At 26.5% G+C, this 12,227-nt stretch overlaps 1 protein-coding gene across 2 annotated transcripts in view; it reads right to left on the bottom strand.

Moving 5' to 3' along the window:
- LOC107168652 (galactosylgalactosylxylosylprotein 3-beta-glucuronosyltransferase P-like) overlaps window positions 1-12,227 on the bottom strand; it is an 89,773-nt gene that overhangs the window by 11,548 nt on the left and 65,998 nt on the right. For both annotated transcript variants that reach the window (XR_016189522.1, XM_089216420.1), the window contains exons 3-4: window positions 2,258-2,415; window positions 39-215 (exon numbers count right to left, since the gene is read on the bottom strand). Coding sequence is in view for 1 of the 2 variants with exons in the window: in XM_089216420.1 (XP_089072546.1) it covers window positions 39-215; window positions 2,258-2,415 (335 nt within the window). In the remaining variant the exon portion in view is untranslated. The remainder of the gene's footprint in view (window positions 1-38; window positions 216-2,257; window positions 2,416-12,227) is intronic.

Raw genomic sequence — 12,227 nt, 5'->3', positions numbered from 1 at the left:
TTCTTTAAAACATATATAGGTCAAAAATGTTGACTTACTTCTAGTAGGAATTTGACGCTAACCGCAAACCCAGCCATGTCGACTGGAAACTTCCTGCCGGCAATCCAACCGTCGTAAAAGCCAACTAATTGGCCATTCTTCACGATTGGTGTACTTAAACCAGTCCTTGTGCACAATCCTACGGGCCACATGGATACCTTTTGCGTATTACGCATCTGTGTGCACATAATACATTATCATGAAGTAAAAATGAACTTGAGTTAATAAAATAAATAATTCGTAAAAATATAAATCAATGTATTACATCTTTTAAAATAAAAGACAATAACAAATAGGGAAAAAATTATTAAAAACCTATTTGGGGTAATAAAAAAAAAAACTGGATAGGATATCCGATCGACTGTGGAAAAATATTTTGTTGATAATATTAGAGCAGTAGAAATATAATATGGTAAATCTGAGTGAGTATAGAAAATTAACTATTGGATTGTAATTACATTATTTTCGTATAAAATTATAAATTCCAAATGAATATGAATATTATTATATTTAATTATTTTAAAACATTTGTAAATACTAATTTTCTCGTTGCGATTCCATTAGGCATTAACAAACATTTTTTTTTTTTTATCAATTTATATTTTGGTGGTGGTGTACTAAAGACGCAAGATTATAGTTTTTATCTTCTACGTAGGTGTCACTCAATAGACATCCTGCAATAAATTAAATTGTAAAACTATGTGCAATATAGTATTGTAAAATATTATTTAATTAATTAAATTCGCATTGTTATAAGCAATAAGCATATCTACAAATTGTTTTTCCGGTAAAAACTAAGAACAAATATTTTTTCAAGATTGAAAGAGGCCGGGCACTCATCTAAGGTTAAGCACCCATCTTGCTCGGTTAGTTTGATCGTTTGATGTGTTATTTAAAATAGTAAATATTAAATTTTTATAATCATCACGCCCGAAAAAATTCTAGTAGAGAAAGTTTTTTACATTGTGTACGTTTCTAATATTAATATTCTTATAAGAATAATTTAGGAGTTAATATTTTCGGTATAATTATACAAATTTTTGATTCTCTAAAAAGTCTATTTAAAGTTCATTACTATTAAAATCAAGAAAAAAAACAAAACGAACAATGATATTATATATTATATAACTAGCCAACTACGTATAAGTATTATAATTCAACTTGAATTCTAATTCTAATTTAGAATAATATACAAGGCTAGTATAAGCTAGTACAGTATTGTTTAATTTTCTAAAGAAATAAAAATTAAAACGGAAAAATAAAAAATATTGAAAAAATAACAAATTGATGTGCCTCTGGTAAATACCCATTGGGAAGGTAAATATTAATATAAATTGAACAACTCTGGAGTAGTATGAACTACATAAAAGTACCTTCATTGGTGCAAATAGGGGAGGAGGGGTAATCAAGTCCTCATTAAGAGAAAACCAACTGTACAATATATTTTTTTCTGCTTTTTTAGAATTCAACCCGATTAAAATTATTCAAAACTTTGTTTTATTATACTGAAGTTTATTTATTACCTGATGACACAAACATTGGTGATAAAGATCGTTGTTTTTTCATAGAGGATATAACCTGAACATGTAATATTTTACTACAGTTTGTTAAAAAATTTTAAATATTAGTTGAATGTAAATTATGAAATTTATTAAATTTGGGCTATTATGAAGTACTTACCTAGGTACCATATTTATTAAACAAAAATATCCCAACGTGAGACAATAATAGGTATACACACTCTAAATAAAAATAGTCGAGAAAATTTACCTATAAGAAGTATTTCCTTTGTCAGTTGTAAAACTCAATTAATTTAGTAAATTATAATGATAAGTTATTTGAAATTTAAATATTATAATTAAAAAAAATAAATTATATTACGTTAACAGCATAATACAATCGTGATATTGATTGTACATACTAAAATAATATATTAATATAACTGAACTCTACTGAGCTAAGCTATAAATTTATTTTTAATAATATATATATATATATATATATATAGATTAAACGATTATTGTTGTATTGTGTCTCTGAAATTGATTATTTGTCAACAAATCATTTCGTACAAAACAATAACAAATTGTCGAGCGGCGAGCATAAAGTAATAACACCATTGATTATAAATACTAGAAACCACCGATTATACCCTTCTATTTGACAACACCACGTTAAATAAATAATTAATTATTAAATTATAAATAAAAATATTAACCTCATTGAACAGTCTGACGTCGTAAGTGTTATCATCATCGGCGAAATACACTACGCCTTCAACGGCGTTCTGTCGGATCCATTTTAGACCTCTATTTCGATTGGCCACACCTTTGGGCTTGGCACCGCGGATTTTCTTAAATCTTTCCGGCATCGGCGCTGAAAAATGTTTAAACGCATTGTAAGATAGGTAGTATATATTAATATTATGTATTAAGACAGTATAGTAACGAGTCAATCGTAAAGGTAGTGTTTGAAAAGCCGCTACCAATTATATTACACGGTGTTGGCCCACGGTAGGGGAGGGAAACTCCCTATTGCAAATTAAGCCCCCGCCCCAATATGTTGATACATTATTTAATTAATTTCGTCCTTGCGGCTTTGTATATTACGTACACAGACTCATTCGCTGAAGTGAGTGTATATGTAAACCGCACTGCAAGCTTACGTCTATATACTTATTCGTAAGAAGAAAAAAAATCAATGTTTCGAAAAGCGTTATTTTACACAAGTTATACTCCCCTTTGTAACCCTTACACTAGTCCAACGCGGTATATATAACTTTATCAGCTTATACACACAGCGAATAGTACTTCGCCCCGTTGGTCCCCAGTGACCTTAACAATTCACCCAGATAGAGCCAAACCTCGATCGATGGATTTACCACCCTACGTGGTCATAATATTATATATATATAATTGTGATTATCACGAAATTTATATCATGTTGCACGTAAGAGCAATAAAATGTATAACAAAACCTTATTATAAGCGTATTAAATAAAATACATAAAAAAGGCCCACATCTATATTATATTCTTTTACATATTTATAATTTTATATATAAACAATAAGGATTATCAATAGGTAAAAGTTTTACTTTTATTCATTTTTAGTATATTTTCTTGAAAAAATATTAAAATAAATCTTATTTTTTCAAGGATTATAGTTTTTATTTTATCTTTTTTAAAATTTTTTTTCAAAAACATGTACCTAGACAGAGCTTTTCATTTAAATATTTCAGTTTTATAATACATTAAGATATACTTATCACTAATATTCATCGTTAAACAATACAAGTTGTAACTAGAATATATAATTTATTTTGTCAATTATTCATTGCAGGTATAAGACTTTCGGATCTGTGTAAAAACAATCAAATACGAATAGTTACGAAATAATACTAATTGGGATTAATTATTCATACAATAAGAAACAAACAAAAGAACAAATAACTTTTTCGTTTACACCTATCCATCTAATTTAAAGAGTTACTATAGGTTTACTTACTATAACATTAAAATACCGATTGATGCATTTATGTACCATTCTAATGCAACCAATAACTTGATATAGGTTGGGTCTGGTCTCGTAATGTTTGTTTATTAGGTTATATTATAATAACGAACAAAATTATATTTTGTTCACAAATTTATTGTTTCATCGTTTTTATCATTACCTACATATTACCAGTTATGTATAACATACCTTTCTTATGATCCACTTTTTATCTAAAACGCATTCAGTGTTGTTATCAATAAGTATCATAATCATTAACATTGATAAAACTACGTGCAAGGATAAAACAAATGCTTTAGCCTACGGCCTATATAATATTATCATATTCATGAATACAAATATAAAAAAAATAATTTTTTTTTCTACCATCCTAATAATAGTTCATGCATAGAAATTTGTTATCGAACATTCATATACATATATATATATATATAATATGCATCCAATACTGCATATAAAATACGTGATTTGAGTTTCATCATAAAAGTTGTTTGCATATTACAATATTCTAACGCGTTCAGAAAATATTCATCCCGCGAGCGGAGATATACAGGTAAATGTTTATTTTCAACTATTTTTATGATATTACGTAAATCATTTTCCTCTGAAAGTCTATACAATGTATTCAATAAAAAAATTATAATATTATTCTAACAATGTGTGAGGAGAGATAAATAAGGTTCCTACACTTTGCGAACGATTATTATTATGAGGAAAATGGAAACAACGATGAACGCTAGCTGTGTTATAGCAATGATAGCTGAAACTTTTCTTCTTTAGTAATGTTTCGAAAGTATAATTATAATAATATAGTAACTATGATATTATTATATTTATTATTATAATTGTATGTCGTTTCATACTTATACTACTTAGTTATATTTAATCTTAAACAATCAGCAGTATTTCTTTTAGCGAATTGTTCATTTTTTTTATGCATATAATAATACGAGTATATAATGTAGACATTGTTTACTCAAATTTAGCATACCTATTTATAAGAAAAGTGAGGCAAAAGATAGTAAAAGATTTATTACTTATATTATTACAATGTTTAGCTACCAATTTTAGAAATAGATTATTCCAGAACTTACAGCGTTTATCGAACTTTAACATCAAAACAAATTTGCGTCACAGCGAAACGGTACGTTTGCACATTTAAAAACTTTCCAAATCCATTAAATTATATTTATACATGGTTTTTTTTTTATCGAAATAGGTATTTGTGGTAATTGAACCATCTCTAAACAGAACTTATAAGACATGCTTATATAGTGCATTAAATTAATTTAAAAAGGTGAATTGATTGTGAGTTATCCTTCAAATCTGTATTACAAAATGTTTTCATAACATTCATTTATTGTATATGTAATATATAGATTATAAAAAATCTATAAACACAATTTCTTTTTTACAAGAATATATAAAATACAATTTTAAGAACCATAAAACCGAAAAATAATAACATCAACCACGCACAGTTTTGTACAATAAAAACTCAATTTAATTTTACGCATTTTCGACAAGGTCGATAAAGTATTAACGTTTTGACCAATCAAAAAATTAAGCGGAATGTGGATACTCTACAGCATGATAGGTACCAACCAACAAGGTATCGTGCACATACGTATATATTACAATCGAAAATGTAATTTGTAATGACAATAAAACCAACACATTTAAATAATTTAAATTTAATGTCGCAAATTCTGTCATATGTATATAATATATTTACTAAAGTTATATATATATATATAAATTATGTTGTAATGATTTTTAGGAAATTGATGGGCTTTGTGGAGTTCCGAGACCGAGCGACTATATTGTTTTTTCCTGCGAATCCGTCATTGTCATACATCAAATCATTGCAATAAAAAAACTCAACGACCAGTATTAGTGGGTGTACATAAACTATGCGTATATAATATATTCCTATAAGATGAGATCATCATAATTATTATCGAAAAAATAATTTTTATATTTTTATAATTTATTCCATCAAATCGATTAGAAAGAAGTATTCGTAAAATTTACCATGCAATTGGCACCTCTAGAAAATTGAATTAAATTTTCAATAATTATTGATTATTTTACTATTTTTTTAAAAATATTTTTCAATATTGTGATAATAAAATATGCTCACAGTCGATTTACTAAAACGGTCTTTTTTTGTATTAAACTTTAATTAAATTTGACTTATAAAATAATAATAATAATATGACGCATTTAACATAAACATCAAAATGTTTGGCATTGTGATATTTAAAAAAAATTATTTACGCAACAATAACATAATATTATTTACAATGACAATCTACATATTTTATTATAAGACGATGACGGTGACGTACAGTATATTATAATTATTATTTCATTTTTTAAATGTATTATTACCTATATATGTATGCACGTATTATTGTATTATTACCTATTGGTAGTTATTTATTAATATACATTTCGAAATTATATTTTCCATATGTATTTTCGAATTACTGGTAAAAAATGTGTGATTGATTAGAAATTAAAATTAAAATCGTATTAATCAATTGAAAGTTTGTTTGAAATTTATGAAATTAAAATTAAATATTAACGGTAAAATATTTTAATTTAAAAATTAATTTTTAATTTGTAAGTAATACTGAAAATCGACCTGTGCCAGATGTGGAGCACTTACTTATGCATATTTTGTTAAACAATTTGCTAATTCAGTGGTTATTATTTACTTAATGAAAATTGCCATGTATGTAATATCGGTACCTATATATTCATGATGTTCTTTAAAACAGACCAGCTTGCAGTTTACGATTTCGTAACATATTATCATTGTTAATTGTTATAGAAGTTGTATTTTATCGACATCGTAAAATTAAACAATATATTTTAACCCAGGCAGGTTTATCAGGTAAACGAAAATATTTACAAATAGTAATTAGTTAAGTCTATAGTTTAAAATAACATTTGGATATCATAAAAAATCAATGAAAAAATATTAAAATATTTCAAAAAACTGTTTTGATATAGGTAGGTAGCATAATATTTTATAGTTGTACAGCATACCCTAGTTAGATAAATTGATTTTAGGAGTAGGTCGCTAACTCGATTCTGTTACGTTTCATTTATTTACTTTATTATATATTTTTATTATTATTATTATTATTTAACAAACGACGGTTTGTGTTAATCTGAATGACATAAAGATATGCAGGAATTTTAAATTTGTCGGTTAGACACGAGCGTAGGCGTTTCCAGCTTAGATAATTGTAAAACCGACAGCAGTATTATATTTTTATGCAGATAAATACGAAGGACGTGGATATGTTATATACACCAAACGAGTGTTGTGCATGCAGCGTAAATTATTTAATAGTGCATAATATTATTAATTATTTTTCCGCTTTGACAATTTCCAGAGAACGACATTAAGTAGGTAGCTATAACAACACGTGTCTAAAGCGATCCAGTGGTATGACTAATAATAATAATTTTATTATCGTATACACATTTGTTTTATATCACCGTCAACCAGTGTTTTACAGATTATTTACAAACTTACAATACCGTTTTGAGGGGCATATTCCGGGGCAAGAGGAATAAGTCACTCATTCATCATTCATCATTATTTACTTAGCAAATCGTGATTTTTTTTCATTACGTTACAACTCAATATTCAGATAAAAATTAGGTACCTGTCTATCGACAATATTATTATAATATTAATTTAAATAATTTAGAACAGCGGTTCCCAGCCCGTGCAGGGCCTTGAGCAGCATGGCACTGGGCCGTGAGCCATAGGTATAATATTAAATATTTTATATGTATATATATAATATAATTAAGTTTTTTTGTAATAAACATTTTTTTTTTAATTTTTAAAATTGTTTACTCCTAATAACTATTTATACATGTATAATGTATATATGTATATAATATATATTATAATTTTATGAAAACGTATATAGGTATGCTATGGGTGGGCCTCAAATAATTTTTTACAAAATTAGTGGTCCGCGAAACTATAAGGTTGGGAACCGTTGATTTAGAATACCTCTCGTTAAGTTGAATCGATACTTTAAATACAGCTAATCTGGGATCCTATTTACTGATGAATCTTTAAATGAAATGGCTGTAAACGACCCGGTTGGCTTTTTAGTTATACAAATAACCTCGAAGTTGTAAATATTAATAGTGATTCTTTATTATGCAATTATGCAATTATGCACCTTTGTTACCAGATAGATTATACATATATGCACAGATTCGCTATGAATGATATCATAGATGTCGAGAATGAATTAAGTTTGCTTAATATATTAATAGTAAATAGTAATAGTTTATGAGTTGAGTTTTCTTTGTGTCTTAAGCCACACGATATTGTGTGAAGAAAAAATGTAACAGTCCTAGTGATTTTAAAAATATCACAGACAAAAAAGATTGGGATCAACTGGAATTTTTACGCAGGACCATTTATTTCGACGATAATATTTTTTTTGTGTGTGATTCAAAAATAAATAGGCGTAGACATGTCAAATATTTATACTATATACTATATTTTATAGACATTTACATTTTCTAGTTGTTTTTCTTTATACGTCGAAAATAATCTCTATACCTATATTGAGTCAAAAATATTCCTCACAAGTAGTACTATTTACCTATATCACAAATTAAAAATATCGAAAAATATATAATGCACAATAATTTTTTTAAGTGTTTGAAGTTTAAATTTTTACACATTTTGTCAAAATCACAAAAACTAACAAATTATTTTAGCTTGATATTTATAAGTGTTCATCTTTAGTACTAGCTCTTGGCTCTATCTTATTCTTACAGGCTAAAGCAACTTAAAATTCTCAAAAAGCTTACGCATCAATATTTATTTTTATAAATACATTTCAATTTAACATTTAACAAAATTAGATTTTTAAAGATTTCAAACATAAAATAATGATTTTATTTTATTGTAATTATTCAATAAAATTTTATTCGTAGATAATAATTATTGTATCTTTTAGAACAGGGGTGTCAAACCCGTTATAGATTTTGATGCGGCCCTCACATCAATTTAAACACCATTAATTAATTGTATATACGAGTATATTTATTTTAAGAATATAAAACTACAAAATATTAAACATTAAATAAAAATAAACTATATTAGTGTTTTATCTGTATTATGAAAAAAATTATTGCTGTATTATAGAATATAATTTAATCATTACATTTGTATATTATGTATTATCAATAAAAATTATGCGGCCCAGTCTTCACTAAAGGTTGGACACCCCTGTTTTAGATATTCTGTATTTACTTTATTCACAATACAATTTTCAAAATATTTTTTATTTATTCTAAGGTAGGTGTGTAAATTAATATTTTTACTTAAGAGGATATCAGTACACAATTTGTTTTTTCTCCAATTTACGTGCAATATAGCAAATATGTGTTCAACAAAACCAACATTGTGTATGTATCGTTAGTTTTAGTATTAGAAGAAATTGACCTAATATTTTTAAGTTAAATTTAAGAACATTATCTGTTTTCTTTCGAGGAAATAAATTATCATTCAACTTTTCAACTAATAGGAAAATATAAAATAAAATATCCTTAGAAATATAATAGGCTAACTGGCTGTTTGGGCTCAGAATCGTTTTTCGTATATGTAAAATGATTTCTAATTAAATTCAAATTAACTCAACCATAATCAATGTAATTATTTATTGACTTAATCAATGATGAGGCAAACTTAATATTTATACAAATATATTTTTATTTTAACTTTAATAATTTCAAAATCAATTGATTTTAACTAAATTTTAAGCCATACAGCAGATGAAAAATCAATGTACTTTAAAAGCATTATAAAATATTAGTCAACTTTTCATAAAAATATCAGTATTCTATTAGGTATATATAGTATATTTTAGTATTTAATATAAACATTTGATTTATAAATCAAATGCATTAAAATTAATTATATGAAGTGTCATTTGTCAACTAATTAACACATATTGTTAAGAGCAATCTTCAAAAATTTTAGATTCTTTGCTACCTATTCAACTAACAGTTAGTTAGTTAGTTAGCAGTTACTAACCTGGACAAACGTAAATTGCGCCAAACGAAGGGAAAAAATTTTAAATTGCGCCCAGTATTTTTCAGGTATAAATTTCTGTGAAGTAAATTGAGCCCGATATTTTTTAAGGTACAAATTTCTATATAGTAAATTGCGCCCAATAGAGATATTATTTTCAGATATTTATTCAGTATTACCCAGAGGACAACTCGACGAGGTGGCTATCAGTGTTCTTCAAAAATATTATTTCGGGTTGCTTGGTTAGTTAATAAAAAGTAGTTAAGTTTTTATATATTTTTTCGTTAGGTTAAAAATTTACAAACGCCCACTAACCTAACTGATCCTTAAACTCTAAGCATTGCCTATAAGTATATGCTAACAATTGAAATTATAACTATTATGGGTTTTATTCATCTGGACGACTAGAGACGTCTCTCTGACAACTGGTTACATTTATTTGAGTACCTCTAGACAGTGTTAAAAATGTTGTCAAGTATTTCTAAAATAGGATAATCTAACCTAATCTACATGTTTTGTTACTCATTAGCTCAATAAATATACTAATAACACTAATAACTGTACGGGGGTAATTTGTCCACAGCAGCGGATACCTAGCTGGGATAATTTGAATACTATTACCTATTATTATTATTATTTATTGTTTAATAAAATTATTATCAACAAAATAATTTTTAATGTATAAATAACACGAATTCTTGTGCACACTAAGGAGTAGGTAGGTGGTGCCTACTCTATACTCAGCTTCAAGTGTACCTAACTATTGAAGAATAACGTACAAAAACGTAATGATTAAAATCAGCATCATTGCTATCAAGGACAAAGAACAACGTTGTGGCATAAATGCTTTCGTTCGTTTAAAAAGCATTAAACGTAATCTATATGGGATAAGCGTTCGTGTTATACAGAGTGTTTCCACTACTATGTACCTACCAATTATATTATCGTTACCTACACGCTCATTAATTGTAGTTGCTTTCGTATTGGGATAAGTAATAGTTTTTATTGTCCATGCTTCGAGGGAAATCGTTAACTCTGCGAAACGCTAAATTACACACACTCGATATACGTTTGAAAACACGGACGTGGTACGCACATAATATGTGTTTTTCTACTGACTCGTTTTTTCGCAGTAATAGTTACATCAATTACTTAACAAATAAATAATCTATTAAAAATGCAATAACCTCTCATACAGTATTTCGTGTTAGGTATTTTTTGTCTATGCAACTCAAATTATCATATTAAATAACTACATTAAATAATTGAACTCACGAATTAGTTCGTAGATATTCATAAAACATGTAATATAATTTATGTACAGTATACATTCAATACAATTTTATTAGTTTTAAAAGTATCACACTAAATGTCATGTACTCATGTAACTGTATAAGGGGTAAAGTGGGGTTATAATCAGTGTTGTAAAGTATTTGAGTAAAAGTATTTGAATAAAAATATTCAAATACTTTTTTACGTATTGAATACTTTTATTTTTGAAGTGTTTGAACGGTATTTTAAATACATTTTTTTAGTATTGAATACTTTTTTTATTCCTTTGATTCTTTATTCATTGTCAAATAATAATAATGTCATAATAATATTATAAATATAATATTATTTTATCATTTATGAACAATTCGATATCGGTTTTAGTTTTCGTCTATTAATAGCCTAACTAAATATGTTTTACTCCGAGAAACCGTCTGTTTATCGTCGACGACGATCGCAATTCGCAACGGTACGTTATCGGTGTACCTACTACCTAGCAGTGCGTCAGTAGAGAGAGTGTTTAGTGTTGGTGGTGCAACAATCACCAAAAAAAGAACTAATATGACTGATAAGCATTTCGAACAAATTATGTTCTTAAAATGCAACACACAAATGTTCGATTAATATTATATATTAATATATTATGAATGATTCAGAATTAAATTGATTTTTTTGTTTTGTATTTGAAAATTATGTCAAATATTTTACTATAGATAGTATTTGGCTGGTATTTTAAATACTTTATTTATAAGTATTTGAGTAATTACTTAAATACTTTTTAAAAGTATTTTTTACAACACTGGTTATAATGCACCTACTTTAATTATGGCCGTATATTATCATTTGCGCATCGTCTGTTTACCTGTTCAAAAATATCGTACATCTGCGAATTTTCTATTTGCCAGCACCAAATTATCGTACATCAAATGCGAATCAATATTCTGAACAGTAAAAGGATATAAAAATGATATTACATGATGTATAATAATTAATATTACATATATAGAGAATGAATAATTTAAGATTTTTAAACTTAAAAATAAAAATAATTAACATACATAAATATTTTAAGTTCAAATTTCGACAATATTCATCAGAAATCGAAAACTTAATTCTAAAACATAACATTTATAATTGGTATCACATTATATCTATACAATATTTGAAAATGTAATATCATGTGAATATTATTTAGAAATTTAAGACCAAAGTTAGAAAACAATTTGCGCTTTGGGTGTTTTTTTCATTTATATTGTTAAATAATAATGATGCGCAAATGATGTAGGACCTTTTAAACGGTCAATGCGTAAACG

The sequence above is a fragment of the Diuraphis noxia genome, unplaced genomic scaffold, assembly GCF_037042655.1.
Source record: "Diuraphis noxia isolate RWA-SAM2 unplaced genomic scaffold, SU_Dnox_SAM2 contig0001, whole genome shotgun sequence".
Classification (NCBI taxonomy): domain Eukaryota; kingdom Metazoa; phylum Arthropoda; class Insecta; order Hemiptera; family Aphididae; genus Diuraphis; species Diuraphis noxia.
The sequence above is the reverse complement of the archived record's forward strand: the minus strand, read 5'-3'. Positions and strand labels throughout refer to the sequence as shown.